The sequence below is a fragment of the Phoca vitulina genome, unplaced genomic scaffold, assembly GCF_004348235.1.
Source record: "Phoca vitulina isolate PV1807 unplaced genomic scaffold, GSC_HSeal_1.0 scaffold12, whole genome shotgun sequence".
In the NCBI taxonomy this organism is placed as follows: domain Eukaryota; kingdom Metazoa; phylum Chordata; class Mammalia; order Carnivora; family Phocidae; genus Phoca; species Phoca vitulina.
In genome coordinates, this window is record NW_022589715.1 from 30,812,832 (window position 1) to 30,836,933 (window position 24,102).

Below are 24,102 nucleotides of genomic sequence, written 5' to 3' on the forward strand. Positions count from 1 at the left end.
TGCTGCAAGAAAAATGTTGCTTAAGGCTGAAGTAGGAATGTGCTATGGGAGAAGTAATTTTGGAATCTGCTTATGTAGGGCAGGCTTGGGAGGGAAGCTGATAGCTGGAGAACATATAAGGGCAATTAAAGGAAGATAACTAAGGACAGCCTACCTATGGAGACAAATTCGCCCAAACCTCCTTGCCTGCTGCCCAACTATCAACAAGGCCAGGCATCTTATGCTTCAGGCCTCCCTGCCCACTATTTCAGTGCTAGTAATAAATTGGCTTCAAAGGGATGTTTAAGCTATGCTCAAGTATAAACCACATTGGTACACAGCAGTAATATTAGATGTTCCTTGAAACACACGTGAAACGGTAGGACTTTGCTTTATATCATTATTTTCTAAAGTATATTCTTTAAAATACTAGTTCTATGGGTGTTATGACTCTTTTCCCCTGGTCCCTGTAGAGAAGGGTCCTGTGGCCAAGTAAATTTAAGAAATAATTAAAATTAAATAGGGTTATTCACTGCTGGATTCTCCAGAGTCCTTAATGTGTGCTGAGAATCTCCAAGGGTGGTTACAGGGTATGATGTGACAAATTTTCCAAACTTACTTCCCCCTGGAACCCTTCTTTAGTGGAGTATCTCTGGGGATTAGCGTTCAATGGAACACACATTTTGGGAACAGCTGTCCAAATATACATTTTTGTGTTAGATAAAACTGAAGATGATATTGAAGGTAAGAAGTGACAAACACAGAAAATGTTTTACAAATGGTAATGTTCACTTAAAAATATTAATCTTCTAAAAAGAATGCTTAACTAGCACTGAGTCAGTTTCTAATGTGATGTGGGAAGAGTAAGCAAATTTTTTCCCAGATAAAAAAGTGAGGGGTTAGCTTTGATAATAAACATACTAGACTGAAAAAAAAATTTGTGCTTAATGGTGCCAAGGTGGTGAAGAATAAGAAAGGTAAGACAGCTTTCTTTTTTTCTTAATCCAAATAATGTTTTGTAAAAGGCCACATCATTTTCAACTTAAGTAACACTTCTATTCAAACTCTCAAAACAACAGTTTTGATGTAATAAACACACCTAATTTTATTACTTTATAAAATCTGCAGGCTTCAGGAAAAACACATATTAGCAGATTTGAAGAGCTGGTGTAAATGCAGTGTTTCCCAATTATTTTGAAAATCAGTACTTACCAGATTGGTGTGTCAGTAATTATGATTATACAATGTTCAAGCTGTAAGGGACTTTTAGAGATGCCTGCTTCAAAGTCTTCATTTTATAGGTAAAGAAACTAGGGCCTAGAAAGGTTTTAAGGACTTACCGGTAACCAGCCAGTTCTCATATTGTGCCGTTTTTGAAAATTAAAGATGGCTTATTTATTGTATTCCAAGGGATGTTAATAAGTAATCAAAATAATGTCCATCATTAAATCAATTTTTAAAATATTTTAAACTAAAAGTTACATATTACGGGAAACACTGTGTCTGGACACATGTGTGTATACATGCATAAATATATCAATACATGTACAGATATTTTTACCTGGAATTGGTCAGATGTACATGTGTTCATTTCTGGTGACATGGTGTTTGTCTGACCAATGGAAGCGATTTTTTCTGCAGCAGATAGTGGTTTCAATGGTTCCTTGGTGGGCTCTAACATACCCTGAAAAAGGCATATTAGCCATTAGTGGAAGGGGGTGAGAAACCAACTCAAACTTTATGAGAAAGTCAATCTAGCAGAAAGTTAAAAACCAAGTCATTTGGAAAGTACTAAAGACAAAAAGGAACTATTCTTAAATTTTGTTAAGAGACGATCTAGCACTATAATGGAAAATGTTTAAAGAGACAATCTTCTAGCACTATAATGGAAAATGTTTTACAATAGTACCTTTGGAATCCAAACTTTTTGAAGACCTTGTATTTTAAATCTGATTGGTTTTAAAGTACCTAGTTATCACTGTTACACAAAAACATAAGAATTTGGGATGGCAGGGGTGGGGAAGAGGCAAGCACCACAGATTATATCCAGGCCCTAAGACTCCAACAATTTTATGATAGTCCAGACACGGAAACTGCAGAAAAGGACATCCTTTGTACCCTTTACACCATGGTGGTGCTTGGAGAAGTGAGAATTCTAAAACATGGCATCTAATGTGATGCTGTCTACATGCTCCAACGTAAATTTAGTATTTGATCCTATCTCCACTAAAGGATGGGAGCCTTAACACTTAGTTCCTGGGACTAGCAAAGCAGAGACATAGCCATTTCAGAGGGGGGAGAACATCTTACATGTTCCTCTAGGTGTGTTACAAATCTAATGCACTTTCTGAGTAAGAAAGGAAGGCATTCAGGGAAAGAAGGAAAAAAAAAACAACAACCCAGCATTTTGTATCAATACTTTACCAAACACTAATAATAATGGGTAATCATCAATTAATGGTCTGAAAAAAAGCTAAGCTTTAATACATTTTAAAATAATACTCAATAAACTCTTGAATATTTATCAACCAGACCACACAAAAGTCTCCCTTTACTGGGGGAAAAATATTAAAGTGGCTAAGACAGTAAGGTCAGAATCTGTATATTCCCAAAAACAAGTTTTCAGGACAATCCTCCCTCTTCTCATAAAATAGGGCAAATGCTAACTAAAGCAGTTTACAGACTGAATTCTTAACAATGGTATTTGTGAAAGGCTTTACTCTAGCAGCTTGTATGAAAATAAATTCATGGTCTAACTCAGTAGCTTATATATTAGACAGGCTTTCTATCTAGTGCACCCTTATATAAAGAGACAAAGCATTCAGCAAACAATTCCCAGCCTTAGCCAACTTCTCTAATGTGAACTATCCCTTAAATCAGTGGTTCTCAAAGGGGTTCCCAGTCAGCAGCTTTTGCATCACCTGGGAACTTGTCAGATGAACAGCCTCACCCCTACTGAATAAGAAACTCTGGGGGTGGTGCCCAACATTCTGTTTTAACATGTCTTCCAAGCAATTCTGATGCATATTAAGGTCTGAGACCAGTGACTTAAGTGATCATTTCAGGTCTTACTCCTCCAGATGAGACCAAAGGATACTGAATACCTCATCTGTGTGAAGCACCATGGGAAAAATTCAGGTATAATTAAATTTTGAAACCAGATATGAAAAAGAATAAGTTTCTAAATGTAAGGCATCATAAAGATGGAGTAGGAGAGGTATAGTTACTAAATCAACTTTGGTATTAAAAGCTTATAAAAATGGTGAAATTATTACTAATAGATTATAATTAAGATAGGAAAATAAAGCAAAAATATTAGTCTCTAACTCCTCACTAAATTTATTTATTTATTTATTTATTTTTTTAAAAGATTTTATTTATTTATTTATTAGAGAGTGAGCGAGAGAGAAACAGCATGAGAGAGGAGAGGGTCAGAGGGAGAAGCAGGCTCCCCGCTGAGCCGGGAGCCCGATGTGGGACTCGATCCCAGGACCCTGGGATCATGACCTGAGCCAAAGGCAGTCGCTTAACCAACTGAGCCACCCAGGCGCCCTCCTCACTAAATTTAAAGAACTGGCTAATGTGCTAAGCCTACACATAAGGATTAAGTAGTTATTGCTCCCAATGTGCTGAATGAAAACCCCTACAAATTCATACTTCCTACTCAGAATGTGACAGTAACACCAACAATCTCTAGAATGCTACTCCTTGAGGAAAAAAGAAATACAAATAACCAAAAAGTTAAAGAATGTTCTTCATTATATTTACCACAACAGAAAAAAGTATAAGGATAATCAAGGTGTTTTGAAAATACCAGATAAGTTACATTTATAAAGGAGCAGAAACTGAATAAAAGGCTGAAGCACAGAAAAGTTTTTGTCTAATTCCATAAAACAAACAAAACTACAAGAATGAAACAAAGTAAAACATTCCAATTCAGTATCAATAATTAGAGCTTATTCAGGGAAAAAGTTTGTAAATTAAAGAAGGTCAAGTTCCACAGCAAATTCATTTTCGCATGCACATAAAGGGTTGTATGATTTAAATTCCATACCAAGTTAGTTATTTTTTTTCTTAATCATTGTATTTTTACCTTATTTTCAAGTTATTGGTGAAAAAATTTAAAAATATTTTTAGTTTAATAGACAGAACATTTTGTTCACCAATAACTCAAAGACATACCAAAAACACAAATACATCAAACTTTAAAGTGTGACTGAGTCTTGATAAGGTACAGAAAGAAAATTCCTCAGTTATCCTGGACTACCTGGCATATCTGAAAAAACAAAATTCAACACATTTAAAAAATTAATGGAAAAACTGAGGACGAATTATGGGTCCTGGCTCATTTTCAATTACTATCGGTATTCCCAAGCTTTTATACACATCCATAGCTTCACTAATGCAACATTTAAAATTTATCACAACTGGATTAAAACATATGATATCTAAGCCTTCAGATACTTCTGCTTCCACTTTTTAAAAGCAAATTTAGAAAGGAAAAAAAAAAAAAAGAAGAGCAAGACCTCCAAAGGTACATATTACGGAGTTAAGAGCACTATGTTACTAGGATAAAAATAATCTTCAATGTAAAACAAAAGTGTTTTTAATTAATAGAATATAGAAAAATGTCTTTAAATCAAGACTTGAAGGGATTTATGACATCAAAAAGGAAATTAATAGTTATTCATTTAATGTTCCCACACTAAGTGCCCCTTAAAATATACTTTCCATGTCATGCCATGTAAGATAATTTAACAGAATGCAGCAATGATAAATTTGCACAGAGACATTTTTGCACTTACCAATCCTGCTGCATACATGGGCACTATAACAGGCTGCTTCTTATTACCCGTGAAGAGCTACATACATGTGTTAGAGAAAAAGAACACATATTTAGAGAATGCTACGGCATATAATGAAACAGTTAAAATATGCTTGCAATGCTGTATTATATACACTGTGAAACATAAGTATAACAAATTATTAAATTGCCCATATGAGATTATGTTTTTGATCTCTTAGTCCAATCCCTTCATTTTATAATGAACAAAAAACACTGAAAACAACCTTTTCTTAAAATAAGAAATATTGACTGGAGAAAAATTTAGATAGATTTATGTTTAAAAATTGGCATATTCAAAATACATGAGCATTTAAGACAACTAATAATTATTTTTCTGAGCTACTAGCTTATCACAGCTTGATTAGAAGTTGTAACAGTATTTAAAAACACTCATAGGTCCACTAAAGGATTTTCCAAGGTACTAACAAAACTCACAATGTTTCGGGTGTCTATACCCAAGGAGCACAAAAGCTTCTTGTTGCTATGGGAGCCGCCCCACTGATATCTCAAGCCATGTGCATCGTGGATATCCTGTAGCTCGGTCCACACATCCAGCAGTTCCCTGCAAAGGTCATGACAAAGCCACCAACAATGGGTTACTGAATAGCTTTCACCATGAATTCTAGTTTTAATGTGATGGTGAAATGTTATACATTCCAATTAATCTTGCATTTAACGTGAGTATACAACTATTATCTGAATAAAATCAACAGCCACCGCTTAGTCATTAAAGTGACTAAGTTAAACTCATTTGGAACAATATGCCAGTAATCAACCAAAATTTAGTATGTTTTTTTTAACTGTAAAACAAAAATATTTAAAAGGAGAAATCACTCAACCTTCCACCATATTACTACAGCCATTTAATATTTGTGCTTTTTTCCTCTTTGAGTCTTGACCCACAAACACAGCTGCAATTATATAGAGAATTTTGTGTTTTTTCAGATTTTAAGCATTTCTTCATCTACATGTATACCTTTTTCAATGGCTGTGTAACGTTCTATTAGACAGAATGCATCATTATTTATTTGGCCACAACCCTACAGTTTAAATAAGTTGTTTTACTATTCAGCTCCTATTGTTAGTTAAGGCAAAAATATCTTCCTGTATTTTATGGTGTGTTTTGTTGTAGAGTTGTGTTATATCCCAAAAATGAATCTCTTGGAGAGATTCCTGGGTCTATTTGGACAACTAGCATATTTTTAAATAACACATCTAAATGGTTTTAAGATGGGAAAGCATAAATGTTTTTGTCCCCTTTTCTTCTCAGAAATCACCCCCCCAAAAAACCAAGAAGCAAATCATAATCTTCATCTTTAAAGAAATTAAGAGGTACTTAAAACCTTGCACCACAAGCATTGAGGTTACAAAGAGAGATGAAGGAGAGACTTGCACAGAATCTGTCCAGAGGTGGAGAGTAATGAAATGCAAGAGAAGAGTACAGGAATAAGAGTAACTCTGAAATTAAAATTAGAAAATCAATCTAGAGCCTCTAACATCTAATAATTAATAGGAGTTCCAGAAAGAAAACAGACAATGGAGGGAAGGTAATGTCAATACAAGAGAACTGCTCAATACTGAAGAACAGAAGTCTCCAGATTGAAAGACTGTACACCTTGTGCTCAGTCCAATGAATGAAAAGATTTATCAAGACATTTCATTGTGAATTTTCAGAATACCAACAACAAAAAATCCTAAATTATAAATTTAATGTGAGGGTAGAATAAAATAAAATTTTACCACCCATGTACTTTATTTCTCAGGAGGCTATTAGAAGATGCGCTCCACCAGAATGGGCTCTAAGTGAAGGGAAGTCCCAAGACAACATGTGTTTCTAGATCGAATCCATTCCAGATTGGAATAGGACAATGGAGGACTCAGGAAAAAAATGGAATGGCTAGCCTGCCAGGTTTGATCACAAGTAAAATTGTACTAATAGGCTGCTGGAGGGTAGGAAAAGACTTAGTAAATGAAAAAGAGAGGCAACTATACGTCCAGGAAGAAGCTCTAATAATGGACAGTGAACACTATTTACATGATTATAATCATGAAAATACCAAATATCAACTTAATGAAAAACTATGATATAAATATAATGATGTACTACATGTTGGTAAATTGAATTTAAATAAAAAAATTAAAAAAAAATATAGGGACGACGAAGGGAGGAGGATAGCAGATGTAAAGTCTAAATTCTCATCTATCATACTAGAAGTCAAAAGATAATTTATAAAATTGATGAGAATATTGATTTAGAAATATTTTTAAAAGCGTTAAAAAATGGAGCAGGGAGTTTTTTTTTTTTTTTTATAGCACAATCTTACTTTTTAAACTTCAATACAATGTTACAAGAACATTTCAGAACCTTGATGCTTTAAGATAACCTTGTAAGTTAAAATAGTTGAAAGTAACAAATACACATGCTGTCTAAAAACTGTCTACTACTTACCCACTTTCAGCTAAGGCCTCTCTTGTTTTTATTGGGAAGGTGCTTGTTTCCAGCAAGTGCTTCAGGGAAGTAACTTCCTCTTCAGTATCAGGGATAAATATTGAAGGAAAACATGCTTCAAAAATTCGCTCCAGGCGGTTTAGTAAAGCTGTCTGCATCAAAACACACCCCAAAAGTTTATTTTCATTTCTCTAATTTTAATGATGTGTTTTATCATCAACACACACACACACCTCTAACCCTGTCCACTCCTATGAGAGAGGTTAACTACCAGTCAGGTACAGGAAACACTAAGGGAAAGGTGCATAACTAACTCAAAGGAGCTGTTCTAAATGATTACATTAAGTAATCACAGTGATACAGGGGTGACAAATGTAGTTCTATATCAAGCAACATATCTGGTACTTTACAAACATTACCTTATGTAATCTACTACAGAATTCCCAAAGAAGAAATTCTTACTCAATTGTACAGTGAGAAAGCAATCTCAAAGTGTGAATAATCTACCCAAAGCAAAAATAAAAACAAAGAGAAACATTCAGAAAAACAAGCAGCATTCATATTCTTTCTATCACTAGATGTTCCCTACTACCACTCATGTACTCTAGATTTAAGAATAATTAAATTGAATGTTTATGAAAAGTATTATGCTATTATAGTTGAACAGAACCTTTTTCTTGAATATAAACATTTGAATTTTAAAAGCCTTTTAGAAATATCTCTGCTGCTAATAGAACAAACCAAAGTAGGAAAGAATGTCTCAGTTTTTACTAAGAAATTCAATAGCTCATTTAATATTTTGATGATCTGTGTTATCTTTTAAAAATTCCATTTCTCTCTTCTTCTATCTATGGTGTGTATATTTTTGAATAGAACACTGCCTTTCCTCCAAGCAAAGACTGGATATTCCCTAGAGCATTTTCACTGAGAACATCGGCATTTTGGAGTATTTTCATTAATTGAAACTTGTTGAATTGAGATTAACCTACATTTTGGGGGGGTACTACTATATTATTCTACATGTGCAGCCTACAATAACATTTATTCCCACTTTCCTAACTGTATGTCAGATACATGTAAAATATTTTCAACTTAGCTCAATTTACTACTTAAACATCAAAGGGGAATACAGACTGTTAAGTTAAAGATTGTTGGAAGTGTACGCCTGAAATGATACCGAGTGTGTAAGAAAATGCCACATCATGGTGGTATTTCTCGCCAAGTAACAAAAACAAGTTAACGCCTGATTTCTGTTGTTTAGCAGAGTCAGCAAACAGGAAAATGAAAAACAAAAGGAAAAATCTTCACAAACATGTTTTCCAAACCAAAATCTCTCTTTTGGAAGCAGTATCAGAGCAAAAAACTTAACACTGAATAATTAGTCTCAGGGTACTCTTCCGCTATCTCTACAAAAGTTACTCTAACACCTTCATTATATTCGTGTGTGTGATATGGGAAAAGGTTCTCAGTATCAATTATGAAACCTACAGTAAAGAGTAGACTCAAGATCCCAAGGCTTGTGAAACTTGAGTGTGTCAAGGGGACCCGCACTTACTTGCTTCAACAGAGGGAATGGACAGACATTACTTTTAAAGGGATCAGATAACCATCTAATTGGAAACATGATGAGTGCTGGCTCCTTCTGGGCAGGGAAGGTAAACAAAAACTCACATATGACCAAATTTTACTTCTCTGTAAATTAAAACCGAATCTCTCTCGTATCCCCTTTGTTATCCTTTTAATGGGAAAGAAAAAATATTTATCAAAGGAAGGAAGAAATGACCCCAAAACACATTTAGTCAATTGGGCAATATTATACCTAACTACCAGTCTTAGGCACACCAGTGAGCAAATGCTCAAATCAGTGGAATGTACGTGAACAAACAGAACATCACATTCACCTCAAGTTTTTACTTCTTACCTAACCTTTTCTCATACAGAATGTAAATTACATGAAAAATTTATAAGAAAGTTCCATTTATCTTTACAGTTAGATATTACACTCAATTGCTTCAATGAAATATTTTGTTGAATGAAGTAGAGCAGGGGTCAGCAATTCTTTCTGTTCTTTTAACAATTTTTTCAATATAGGGCCAGCTAGTAAGTATTTTCAGTTTTGTGCCACCTATAAACAAATAAGTGTGGTGTGTTCCAATGAAACTTTATTTACTAAAACAGGCGGCAGGATAGATTTGTCTCATAGGCCACAGTTTGCTGACCCCTGAGGTAGAGCAATAAAAAAGATTCAAATAATCAGAATCCACTAACTGAACAGCACACCACCCACCACAAGGAGGAACTCTAACAATTCAAAAAAGAAAGCAGCTAACAATTAACAAAGATTGTGATGCAAATTAAATTTCCTGACATTTTCCTTTAAAAGTACATCAATTTCCAGCTATCCACAAATCCACGAGGCTAGTCTGATGGTAAAAGGGAATCCTCTAAAAAGAGTTTCTTACTAATATGTTGTTCATGGTAATACATCCAAATTTCATTTGCTACTAGTTAATTCCAGGAAGTAAGTGGCTGATAAACTAGAATACTTCAACGGAGGACTGTGGACCCAGAGGTGAGACTCAGTTTCTGGATTTATAAACTGGAAACAGGGGCAATCTCACAGGGTGGGTGACGAATTACAGGATTAAATACTTGGCACCCAGTGTGTGCCTCAGAAGTGGTAACTTCATCACTACTATTGTTAGTATCCAGACAGCACACACAAACACCGTGGCCTACCAAGGCATAAAATAAATGTCAAAACTAGGTTCAAATCTCACTAGGGATGTTTCTCTGCCACGATTTAGCATTCTAAATCATTATGAAAATACTTGTTTCAATCTATCAATTTCTACCATAAGAAGAAATTAAATAATCCAAATTTTTGCACCCTCCCTAAGATCCTCCTACTGAATTGGAAAATAAGTACCAATTTAAAAATGTCTATCATTAAGAGCCACTTACATAAATAGAACCTCTTACTGCTACTCTTTGTGGATTTTGTTTTTTATTAAAAAAATTTTTTTTGAGGGAGAGTAAGGGAGGGGGGCGGGTAGAGGGAGAATCTTAAGCAGGCTCCATGCCCAGTGCCCAGTTTAATACATACAACAGCCTTAAACCAAATTAGTAACAAAATTAATGTTACATCAACACTAGGGTCAACAAAGTGATATATTATTTAAACTTGGACTTACTCTACTGTGTGTAAGTGAAAAGGAACTTATTATTACCCTGCTTATAAGAATTCTTATTTCTATATAATAGAGTATATCTAGCCATAAGAGGCAATCTACTCCTGGTTTTGATTAAATGGGGACACTACACATTTTTAAACTCCTTGTAGCTGATTAACTCAGAAAAAGATGTGAATTAAATAGTAATATTTAATAATATAATATAACGATATATAACAACAGTAATATTTAATAATAAATAGTAATATTTATTAACATGTACATGTGGACTTGTATTAGATATAAAATTCTAAAAGACTGTATTTTATTATGTGGAATTAGAGGTAAGGTCAGACTGGCTAACTGAGTTTCCCCAGGCAGACAGGGCAGCATATAGCAAACAGTATCAGTATAACCCTAATCCGTTCAAGAAAGTGAGGGCCTAAATTCAGTAAAATATCACAAGATGTTCCCTGAAACATAGTTAAAACTGCAAAAGCCTGATAAAGCACATTATGTTTTTTATTTAATGCTTACACAGTGCTCACCACATGCCAGGCATTATTCTAGATGCTTTACAAATATTAGCTCACAGAAGAACACAGAGGAACCACAGGAGGGAGGTAACAGTCATATTATTATCCCCATTTTCTAGATGAGAAAAAGAGAGCACTAAGAGGTTAACTTGCCCATAGTCAGATGAATATTACATGCTGAATCCTAATCTAGTATAGTTTCAGTCTGTGTTCTTAAACACCGTATTAAGCTGTCATCAAAGCAGTTCTAAGTTCAATTTCTAAAAATTATAGGAGCTTTGAGGGCAGGGAATACGTCTCATCTTGAATCTCCAGTACTTAGGTTCCTGTACATAGCTGATACAGAAATGTTAGCTAGTTCACTGTGCACTAGATTTAAGAAAAAAAACAAAACACACTTCACTTTTATTTAAGACTGCAGGGGGCATATTTGTTCTACTTATGAAAGTATATCTTACTATAAACCATCTAAACCATTTTTGTACATAGGCTGGATATATTTACATAATCGTAACAAGTATAATAGCTGAATCCCTTACATACTAGGTACTATTCTTGATACTTACATATATTACTTTATGAATCTTTTTCAAAAAACCCCAACTGTTTCCAATATTACAGATGAAACTAAAGCGCAGGGAGATTAATTAACCACAGTCTCATGCTGGTACGGTGCACAGCAAGGATTTGATCCCAAGTCTGACTCCAAAGCCTATACTCTTTTCACCAAATCATGCTTTTATCCAATTTTGGTAGTTTTTCAAACATTTGTAGCCATTAGATAAGGGATTCAGCTGTTAACTGCTGAGGTGATGACTATACTTAAGAAAGCAATGATTCATCTAACACTACAATTCATAGTTTTCAACAAAGCAAATTATAAATTTTTACTAAAGAGTACTACACTGTAAATTAATGAGAAGGTGCTGAGTGCCCACACACTTAGCATAGTAGTTAGCTGAGGTTCCAATAGTAACTAAATAGCAAACAATGAAATAATAGTCACAATAATTACTTGACATTTAAATGCCTTTAACTCCAAAGTCAAAGAAGAAAAGTAGTCATCAGTTCTCCCTTGAATTTGGACTTAGAGAACTGGTGACTGGTTAGCCGAATACCAGCTATGTAACCAGTTCACACGTGCATCAAATTCTCAGCCTGGCAAATTGCAGCACATCTAGCCATTACACATTGTAAGAACCGAGGGCTCTGATAAATGTAGAGTTGAAAGTCAAATGCTATTCAAGGCGGATTTCTCTATTTTCTCTATTCACGTCGTGCTAGGACAAAGGACGAGGGCACTAGTACTCAGAAGAGGTCCTAATCTGTCAAAACTATTCTGCGAATGGAAACCAGCCCAAAGCAGCAGCTTTCCTCTCAAAATAGTTTGACAGGTGAGTATACAGCCAGAACTAGATGTTACTCCCACACAAATTCTCATTTGCCCCCCTACTATTACTTTCTGCTATTCACCAAAAAAATTCAGTTGCCAACACTATTTCTTTGCACCTTTACAGACCATTTTCCAAGAAGTTCATTTCTGAGATTATTCAGTAACTAACATTTATTGAGCACTTATTATGTGCAAGACAATGTGGTAAGCACATCTATACATATAATTTCATTTTACCTTCGGAGTGAGAGATTTTAAATAACTGCTATTACTATTCTCTAAATCTAAGGTTCAGGGAAGTGACTAATACAAGTTAGTGCTGAAACCTGGATCTCAATCTAGCAGTGTGACTCCAGAGCGTTGCTTTTAAGCACTATACTACTGCCAGGGCCAGGGCCTAAGGCCCACAATAAATTTAGGGATTTATGAAAAAAAATTTTTTTTTTTAAGATTTTATTTATTTATTTGACAGAGAGGGACATAGCGAGAGAGGGAACACAGGCAGGGGGAGTGTGAGAGGGAGAAGCAGGCTTCCTGCTGAGCAGGGAGCCCGATGTGGGGCTTGATCCCAGGACCCTGGGATCATGACCTGAGCCGAAGGCAGACGCTTAACGACTGAGCCACCCAGGCGCCCCTGGAATGCATGAAAATGTTTTAAGAGCTAATTTTTTTTTTTTTAAAGATTTTATTTATTTATTTGACAGAGAGGCACAGCGAGAGAGGGAAAACAAGCAGGGGGAGTGGGAGAGGGAGAAGCAGGCTTCCCGCTGAGCAGGGAGCCAGATGTGGGGCTCAATCCCGGGACTCTGAGATCATGACCTGAGTCGAAGGCAGACGCTTAACGACTGAGCCACCCAGGCGCCCCAAGAGCTAATTTTAACAAACTCATCTTTATACCAAGTTATAAAATAGAATTTTAAATATCTTTTATGGGTAAGACACATAAAAGTCATATGCGGCCCTGGCTACATTACTCGCAAAGGTACACTGGCTTTTATCTTTCCCAATTTTCTCATTTCTCATATATTTGTTTTCCTATCAGGGTCCTTTATTACCTTGAATGTCTCTATAATAATAGTTATTACTTTTTCAAACCTGATATGATTTCTGGGAAAGCACAAATGATCAACTATCCAATGGTTTTAATTCATCAATGAGGGCAAAGCATCATGTATGAATTCACTCTCATTCTGAGTTCTGTCATATCTCCATGTTTAGGGTAGGAGGTATATAAGCAGCCATTTCATTTCACCCACTGATGCAAACAAGTCATATTATCGAATGCAGAGTTTCCCAATTGGTAGGCCCCAGTCACAAACAGGCTACAAGTCTCTCCCAAATCTTGAAAGCTATACAGGGACAAATGGCACTCCCTGTTCTGATGGTTAATTTTATGTGTCAACTTGACTGGGCCATGAAGTGCCCGGACAACTGGTCAAACGTTATTCTGGGTGTATGTGTGCGGGTGGTTCTGGATGAGTTTAACGTTTGAATTGGTAGACTGGGTAAAGCAGACTGTCTTTCCGAATATGGGTGGGCCTCACCCAATCAACTGAAGACAGCTTTAGGACTGTATTTGGGACTTCTCTGCCTCCATAAAGACCTGAGCCAATCCCTTATAATAAGTCTCTCTTTCTACCCCCACCCCCCATCTCCTAAGCCCTCCCTCCCTCCCTCCTCCTGGTTCTGTTTCTCTGGAGAACCCTAATATACCTCTATTTTATAAATAACTATACTGGAGTATAAAAAGTGTATTGAAAATCTCATTCAGTTTTCCAAAGGGGTGTATAAGACCAGCACCTAGGATCCTAGACTCTGGTTCTTATGCCACTCAAATGCATTATCTTCTTGAAAGTATCTTGTATTTAAGGTAATTCCTAAAGTTCCTTCAACATATTTCTAGTTAAGTTTTCTTTTCTTCCTTTGGAACAAAAGTTGATTAATGTTAATAGTTTTAACATTGATAGCATTAGGTCTTGCTCTTAAGTGGAAGTTTAGAAGAAACATAAAATCCACTGGGTAATTTAATCTTCCATTTAAGAGGTTACCTTATGCCTTGCCACCATTAAATATTAAGTAAGATATCAAGTACGATCTACAATTGTACACTTTATCAATTCCCAATTTCAAGCTATAATGTAAGAAGAGTGACCAACTGTAATATTCACCATGTTCTAAAAAGATGGTTTGGCCCTTCTGTACAATTTGTGGATAAATCTAATAAAGTACTTCTACCTATTTGTAATTAAAGACCAGAATTTCCTGAGGGAAAAAAAAACAAAAGAAATTGCTATGCAGATACTTCAAGTAAGCAAAGAGCTATAAAGCCAAAATCTCAATTTCTTTCTTTAAAAAAAACCTGAGATATAACTGACATACATTATATTAGTTTTAGGTGTACAACATAATGATCTGATATGTATATTTTGCAAAATGACACCACAATAAGTCTAGTTAACATCCATCACCACACAGTTACAAATTTTTCATTTCTTGTGATGAGAACTTTTAAGATCTATTTTCTTAGAGATTTTCAAATATACAATATAGTATTATTAACTATAGTCACCATGCTATACATTCCATCTCCAGGACTTATTTATTTTATAACTGGAAGTCTGTATCTTTTGACCACTTAATTTCTTTATTTGGTTGCTTACTTCTGTTTTCAATAAGTTCAGGTGTTCATCCACAGAAAGGAAAACTTGCACAAATCTCAGGCAGATGATTAAATAAACAAAGGTGAAAATGTGGGGTTTGTTAGAGTCAGTTTGAGAATGCTGACTTTCTGGTGAACAAATCAAAATTTAATTTAAAAGTAAAAATAGGCCAAAGTATTCATAATTCTCTTCCTTTTTCTCTTTGTGATACTCTTAATTTTTAAGGCTCTCAAAACCAATCTTCATCTAGGAACACTTTCCCAGTAGCATTATCAAGTAGATGGCTAATAAGAAAAAATTACTCATAGCTTCCTTTTCTATAGTCAGTTAATATAAAGAGATTACTTACCAATTACCTAAATTCTCAAATAACATCCACAGTAATATTTAAAAAATTTTATAAAAGCTCAGAGTACTTACAATATTAACCTCCTTTACCATATACCTAAGAAAAAAGTCGTCTTGGCTATTTCAATAAAATTTCCTTTCTGGAATATTAACAGGTTAAAAAAAGAAATAAATCTGGAAAAAAGGACTGCTTTGAAAGTAAGGAGAATTTTTTTTGTTATTATCATTTTGCTTTGAACCTTAGCCCAAAAAACAAAGAACAGTCTGGACCTCTTTTCCAATTTGTACAACAGAAATACCACTATTTGATTTCTGCAATTTATAAGAATGTTAACAAGCAAATGAAATATATTGAGCTCTGGGTTCTTTTTATTTTTTTAAAGATTTTATTTATTTGACAAAGAGAGACACAGCGAGAGAGGAAACACAAGCAGGGGGAGTGGGAGAGAGAGAAGCAGGCTTCCCACCGAGCAGGGAGACCGATGCGGGGCTCCATCCCAGGACCCCGGGACCACGACCTGAGCTGAAGGCAGACGCTTAACGACTGAGCCACCCAGGTGCCCCGAGCTCTGGGTTCTCAGAAAAAAATATTCACTGAAAGGGAAGAATATTTCTCAATAAATGGTCATGTATGGCTTTTACATCAAGGCTTGAACCTCTGAGTTTCACTAGACCCACATTTGAGAATTAGTTTGACTTGTCCGAACATTTTATAAATTTGAAAGATGTCTTCTTGGTTGACTTTTCCCTAAGTAATAAATTATTACAATAAAGCTGCAACAATTGACTGTCTCTTGACCCAAGGAAGATATATTTTATTAAAATATTAAGATATCTTTTTGATAGCCTGAAAAAAGGAAAGTACTAAAAAATAGGGACCCAGACAATGTCACAGTGAAAATTAGAAATTTGAAATGACAACTGCACCATTTGTTTCATTTCTCAAAACAAAGAATTGCTCCCCATGTTTGTTTAATTGAATTAACTGAGCTATGAATTCTAAAGACTCACAACATTCTGTCAAAGCAGAATTTGGACAAAATGACTTAAAGGCACTGCACTCTGTTCAGGGCAGAATTGTTGCATCCAGGTAAGATTCAAGAGGAATAAATCATTCTAAATTTTACCATTAAAAACCTAATGTTCACTGTCATTTGGGGCTCCTGGGTAGCTCAGTCGGTTAGGTGTCCAACTCTTGATTTCAGCTCAGGAGTGCCGCGTCAGGCTCTGCACTCAGCAGAGTCTGCTTCTCTCTCTCTCTCTCCCCCTCCCCACACTTGTGCATGCTAATTAAAAAAAAAAAAAAAAAAGAACTCAGAGTTCACTGTCCTTAGTATGTGAGGATTTCTGTGCTGTCCTCAACACTGTAGCAAGTAGGAGAAACATTTTAGGAAAAATACCAGTAAATCTAATCCTCTCCTAGGGGACTTAGATTAATGTACTTTTCCAGCATATTCTGGAAAAGGAAGAAACTGCAGGCCACAACTGCCTTCACAACAGCAGGATAAGAATGAAAATCACTTCCAATTCAGTCATTTACTCAGCAGGGCTTACCCATTTCCCCACCTCAACTTCCTTCTAAACTTATCTTCCAGCCCCTTCCAATAATTTCTCCTTTCCAAAATCCATCATTTTCCAAACCTATTCAGCAAAAATAAAAGTCTGAGGACTGAGCCAAACAAATCTCAGGAAGTCTTAAATGTATCTTGCCACATCTACACAGTTTTTGCTCTATCTTTATAAAATAGAATCATACTACAAAATTTTTACTTTTCAGTGAATTTTTTTCATTCACTTTAAAATTTACTGTCATTTTATCTTCACAAAAGTCCCTTGAAGTGGATATTATCTCTCTTTTTTTTTTTTTTTCAAACAACTGAGCTCAGAAGTAACTTACCCAAAAAGCTATATGAGGCTGAGTCAAGATTCAAACTCAGATTTGTAAGATTATATAAAGCTTATATACTTTATTACTTACATCCAGTTATCAAGTTATAAATAACTTCAATCAACTTGTGTAATGCAAAATTTCCTTTTTGAAGTGGTCATACTTTAAAAATTCATTATCTCATGATGTTACAAGTTCTAGGGCTATAAAGATTATTCAATACCAGTGTCACTTTACAGTAAGATGAAACTAAATAGGAAAGGATTAGGTCAAAATCAACAGTCTTGGCTTTGCATTATATAATTAGTTTACTCCTTGTTTAAAATGGAAACCTTCTACTTCAATAATAAATTAATCAACAGGAATAATACACATTAGCCAAATCGTATAATAACTGAATTAGCAAATTAAGCTATTCAGACACTCAAAGTCAAATGAAAAGTGATTAGCTGTTTCCACCACCTGGTAATACCATAATAATATCTTCATGTATCAAAGCAATGATGTATAACCATTCCAATTAACACTCAGACTTCGGAAATACTTCTAATTGAAAATGGTTTGCTTAGCAAAAGATAACTGGAAGAATTTGCAGATTCTGATCTTGTTCTTAGTACCTTTAAAAGAAGCTGGTGAGACAAGTGTTCCCTATATCAACTGTCACTACAAAGCAGTGATTTTCTAGGGAGTGCTCTTCAACACCTCTGGGGTTGAAGAAAGGTTAGGTTTAACACAGGGTATAACTCAGGATTGGGGAACAACCTGGATATCAAACTGCGTCTCTAGGAGCTATTTTAGGTCAAAACAAATCTTACTGAATCTTCTCTGAAATAGTCTGCAACAGAAAAGAATAAAGTACAGGCGCTGGGGGGTAAAAATATTCTCCCCAACACACCTACTCCCCAAGAAGTGTAAACATAAATGTACGTTTGCAGGAAATTATAAGCAAATAAATACAGCCACAGTAAGTCAACCTATGACTGTTTCTCGTTCTAGGTCTAACCCTTAATTCTTCTCATACTCTCATCCCAGGTCTTTAGTCGCTGTCAAATTATGAAGTCCAAATCCGCTTTGTTCAAATTCTCTATCCTTCAATTCCCTACAGCCTTCAGCAGACGCTGGGGTTTCAAATTCTGCTTGCTCTCTCCTGTACTCAAAACTGTACTTCAGGGGCACCTGGGTGGCTCAGTTGGTTAAGCAGTTGGCTTCTTGATTTCGGCACAGGTCATGATCTCAGAGTCCTGGGATCAAGCCCCTCCTCCGATGGGTTCTGCGGGGAGTCTGTTTGAGGGTTCTCTCTCTCCCTCTTCCTCTGCCCCTCCCCCAGCTCATGCAAATGCACGGGCTCTCTCTCACATAAATAAATAAATCTTTAAAAAAAAAACAAAAACAAAAACTGTACTTCAATTACCTAGGTCTTCTGGTGGGCAAAATTAAGAGACATTATTTCTGAAACTTAAAAAAAAAATTCTTCTATACCTCAGTTTAGCCTTCTTCTTTTTTTTAAGTTTATTTTATTTTTTTTAAAGATTTATTTATTTGACAGAGAGAGACACAGCGAGAGAGGGAACACAAGCAGGGGGAGTGGGAGAGAGAGAAGCAGGCTTCCTGCTGAACAGGGAGCCCGATGTGGGGCTCGATCCCAGAACCCTGGGATCATGACCTGAGCCAAAGGCAGATCCTTAACGACTGAGCCAGCCAGGCGCCCCTAACCTTCTTCTAAAAATCACTGTAAAGGTAAAAACTGAAGGATTCATTGGATAGTTAATCAGCTAATTAATGAATTTTGACGTAAGTGGTATTTATGTTAATAAAAAAACCAAGCTGATGAATTTCTGTAAATATTAAATTCACTGAGATAAAAAGCTTACCAAGCATTACTTCTTATAGGACTGTCTATGTAAAGTTTACCACCAAAGGGTTGTGAAAAATTTAACTGATCTACAAATCAAGCAAACATTATGTATCGTAAGAGACTCCTTCAACAGGTACCCAATCTAAAAATACTTTCTGTAAAGCCTCCACAGCAATTAATGTATCATACAAAATAGAGAAAATCAGTAAATACCTGAACTGAAGTGGCTGTTTCCTGTAAATGGCCACCAGCAACTGCTCCTTTGGAAGTTGCTGAAGGGACACTGTGCATTTTGGGGGTTCCTGGAGTATCAATCTTTTCATCTGTCCTATGTGACTGCCAGGCTTCCTTTCGATGGTGAGATTCAGTAGCCTGCTGGTCTCCAAAAGCAGCCCAAGAGCAACTATCTTTCTGTCCATCCTCAAAAGCATTCCAATCTACAACTTGGCTAGGCCCAGCTGAACTGAAGTCTGCAAAATCATCGGAGTCTTGAAAAGCACTGCAGTCATCTCGAATATTTGGCACAGAATCAAAATCTCCAAATTCACCTTCTTGCCCAATTTCCAATTTTGAAACAGGATCAGTGCCTGTCCCAGCAGCCTTTCCTCCCAACTTACATTCCTCTGATAAACTATCAGAAGTCTGTTTTAGGTCGGACTCAGTAAATATAATTTCATCTTGGCAAGAAACAGCATTCGTATCCCCAAATTCTCCAAAGTCATCACCTGGCTCACTAAAATGTGGAAAGTGCTCTGAGGACTCTTCAAAAGTGATATCGCTCATTGAATCTTGAGTACCAGTAACAAAAGGTGGGGTTGTGCCACTGGCTGTGCCGAAGTCACCAAACTCATCCTCGTTAGTATCATTGCAAGTCACAAAGTCGTTACTACTATCACCATTTTTTACACTTAGAGAATCATCCAGAACATTTTCTTCTGTAGGATCAATGCTGCCGCTTTGGGAATAAGTGAACTTTCTACTTTCTTCTTTGGAAGAAGCAACTTCATCATCAGCATCAGAAGTGTTAACAGAATCCATACACAGGTCAGCACACTTCGAAGTAAACAAATCAAGTTGTTCCTCAGTTTTACACTCTTCTCTCATACTGGCTTCTGAATTATCAGCTGAGTCTGCCAAACTCCAAGGCTTTGACTGAACACTGGATTTTAAAAATTCATCCTGTTGCAATGCTGGAAGGCCTTGTTTTTCAGTACTGAAACCTCTGGTACTCATGACGCTTATTTCTGAAACACAAACCTGATCCTCTCCATCCAGGTCTCCTTTATCATCAAAACTTCTACCCAAAGACACTGCTTTTACAGAATTCAGTTCACTGACTCTATTAATTTTATTGTTTTCCTGAATGGTTAATGCTTCTCTATCACTTAAAACTTCACATCCTATTTCTTCTAGTTGTATTCTTTCCTTTTTGGAAAATGTGGCAAAATCTGCAAATTCCTCAGCAGGACTAGGTGCACAGTCTAAGTTATACTCAGTACTATGAGCGGTAAGAGGCTTTCTTCCTTTTGAATTGGCTACAGTGTCCAGATCATCTGTTCCCTGAGGATTTACAGTTTCCAGTACTGCAAACCCATTTGTCAGAATCTCCAGACAAGGAGGCTTTTCACCATTGCAGCTCTCTAACTGCCTGTTCTGATGAACAACATTCATATCAGTTCTAAAATCTCCTGGAGAGAAACTTTCAGGTGTTCCAACATTCTGTCTTTGCTTCACTATAGTATTTAAATTTCTGGGACTTTCTATGTCATCAGTGGAAGTATCTAAAGTTTTAGATGAAATTATTTCTTTGCTGGTGGTAGAAAGTAAAACATCAGACTGTCCTTTTACAGGAGAAGAAAGTTCAGCTGTGATGTCTTTATCATTACCATTTTTAATGGACTTAAAGCTAGTAAGGCTATCTACATTTTCTGAGAAATCATGAATTGGCATAAAATGGTTTGAAGGAACAAACTCTTCCTTGGGATGAGTATAATCCGGTGTATCAAAATCAACAAACCCTACACCAGAAGGGCTAACTTCTGAAAACCCACCAAATTCCCCAAATTCATCATCATCGTCATCCTCAGCTCCATTGTCTAGTGGTGGTGGGGATGAAGAGTACATTCGAATGATGTCTGGCTCCATTGCTCAATTGCTTTCAAATAATTAATTTATACCTGAAAAAAAAAAGAGAACAGATTTTTTTTTTTTGGAGGGAACAGATTACATATAAGGTCTTTCAAAATTCTCTCAAAGCAATTTCAAAACAATGCAAATTTACAGTGCTCTGTTTTGTATCTTTTAAATTATTTTTCCCTTAGGTTAGATTACTTTACACAGCTCTAATGGCAAAAGAAAAAAAAAAATTCTTCTAGTGCATGTTTCCAAGAACACTGGCATTACATTACTGAATTTGAGGTTTCCAAAAAAGTTGGAATAAACACAAAAGTGTATCTACAAAATTCTCTCTCGGGGAACTTGCTTGTTCTCTTAAGTTCTCTTTCCAGTCCACTGAGGATTCAGGTCCTGCCTTACGGATTTGTACGACTTCTTTATAAATAAGACATGAAAATTTTATCTCTAATAATTGCCACAAATATATTCCTCACTTTGCTTTTCAATGTTTATTTCTGACCCAAGTTAATTTTTTTTTTAAATAGACTTTTTAAAGCAGTTGTTTTAGAGCAGTTTTAGGTTCACTGCAAAATTGAGCAGAAGGTACAGTGAATTCCTAAACATTCCCCACCCCTATTAATGCATAGCCTCCTCTATTATGAACATCCTACAGAGTGGTGTATCTGTTACAACTGATGAACCTACATTGACACACATCATTATCACCCAAAGTCCATAGTTTATATTAGGGTTTGTTCTTGGTGTTGCACATTCTATGGGTTAGGACAAATGCATAAATATGTATCCACCATTATAGTATCACACAGAGTAATTTCAATGCCCTAAAAATCCTCTGTTCCACCCATTCATCTCTCCCTCTCCCCTGCCCCTGGCAACCACTGATCCTTTTACTGTCTCCATAGTTTTGCCTTTTTTGGGATATCATATAGTTGGAATCGTACAGTATGTCACATCGTACGTAGCCTGAACATACTGTATGACTGGTTCTTTCACTTAGTAACATGCATCTAAGCCTCCTCCATGTCTTTTCATGGTTGATAGCTCATTTCTTTTTAGCGCTGAATAATATTCCATTGTCTAGATGTATCCCAGTTTATTTAAGTCAATTTTTTTTATAAGTTTCAATACTGAAATCATTTCTGACTTAAAGGATTGCAAAAACAATACAGAGTTCTCATGTATATCCCACCCAATTTCCCACAATGATAGTATAGTATAATGATAGCACATGACCAAATCAGAAAACTGAAAGGAAGTTGCAAAAACAAGAGTTCTCATGTATATCCCACCCAATTTCCCACAATGATAGTACGGTAAATAATGAGAGTACATGACCAAACCAGAAAACTGACATCAGTAAAACACTATGAACTCAGCTACAGACCTTATTTAGATTTCACCAGTTTTGTGTATGTGGTTATGAAATTTTATCACATGTGCAGATTAGATTCAAATAACCACCACTATAATTGGGATAAGAACTGCTGTAAAATAGTTCAATAATATTCATCAATATAAAGAAACTCCCTTGTGTTACCTCTCACTATTCATACCCTCCCCGAAGCCCTAACTCCTGCCAGCCACTGATCTATTCTCCATCATTATAATTTTGCTACTTCACAAGTATTATGTACATGGAATTATACAATATGTAATTCTTTGAAGTTTTTTTTTTTCACTGCGCTTAATGCCCCTGAGATCCATCCATGTTGTTGCATGTCAAGAATTCCTTCTTTTTTATTGCCAAGTAGTCCTCCGTTGTATAGCTGCACCACAGTTTGTTTCTCCGTTCACTCAATGCAGGACATTTGGATTATTTCTAATCACAAATAATTACAAATACAGCTGCTATGAATATTTATGTACAGACTGTTATCTGACCATGAGTTTTTAATTCTCTAAGATAAATTCTCAGGAGTGCAAATGTTGGGTTACAGTAAGTGTAAGTTTAACTTTATAAGAAACTGCCAAACTGTTTTCCAAAGTTAATTTTTAAAGGGACAAATCGATCAACTTTTCATTAGTAATTTTCATTATTTTGCTTTCATACAAGCTTGAGATTAATAAGTATTCACTTTTTTTTCTTTTAGTTTTCTTTGCATTTAGTTTTTTTTAATTTAAATTCAATTAGCCAACAAATAATACCTCATTAGTTTCTGATGTAATGTTCAGTGATTCATCTGTTGCTGCATTTAGTTTTTAATACATCTAGAATTTATTTTGGTATATGATCTAAGGCAAAGGTCTAAGCAATTTTTTTTTTCTAAATAGCCAAGCAATTATCATAATCCCATTTACTGAATAATCCTTCCCATACCCATTAGTTTATGGTATCTTCTTTCTATATACATTTAACTCTTATGTGGAATCTATGTCTGGGTTATCCTGTTCCTTTGTAATAAAAAGTCAAAAGGGCCACAAGACAGATTTACATTAAAAGCAAAGGGAGAATTAACAACAAAAGTCCTAGAATAAAACCAGTCCATAAATTGATACTTTCAAAGAACTGAAGCCCAAGGAATATTCCCTGTAATTCACAGTTGCAAAATTAGATACATGAAGAAAATATTTTACTACAAAATTCAACCAGTTTTATAAATTCAAAAAAAAAAAACCACACCAAAACAACACAACCACTTTCTTCCAACTCTCAGAATAAAAATTCATAAGATCCTCCAGCTATAGGGAAAAGGTACCTTAGAAACCACTTAATTTAATTAGACATGAGGAAAATGAGGCCTATTGGTGAGCAACTCTCCCAAAGGTCATACAGCTGGTTAGTAGACAATGGCTTCAGAATTTTGAAAAGGTTCTTTGAGGTCAATGACTGGTCAGTCAC

General features: G+C 35.6%; 1 protein-coding gene across 7 annotated transcripts in view; it reads right to left on the reverse strand.

Moving 5' to 3' along the window:
• Window positions 1-24,102, reverse strand: part of AFTPH (aftiphilin) — a 68,522-nt gene that overhangs the window by 17,911 nt on the left and 26,509 nt on the right. For all 7 annotated transcript variants that reach the window (XM_032410851.1, XM_032410849.1, XM_032410848.1 and 4 more), the window contains 5 exons: window positions 19,341-21,304; window positions 7,275-7,426; window positions 5,261-5,387; window positions 4,785-4,841; window positions 1,541-1,663 (listed from right to left, as the gene is read on the reverse strand). In XM_032410851.1, the coding sequence (XP_032266742.1) occupies window positions 1,541-1,663; window positions 4,785-4,841; window positions 5,261-5,387; window positions 7,275-7,426; window positions 19,341-21,272 (2,391 nt within the window). In that variant the 5' untranslated portion in view covers window positions 21,273-21,304. The remainder of the gene's footprint in view (window positions 1-1,540; window positions 1,664-4,784; window positions 4,842-5,260; window positions 5,388-7,274; window positions 7,427-19,340; window positions 21,305-24,102) is intronic.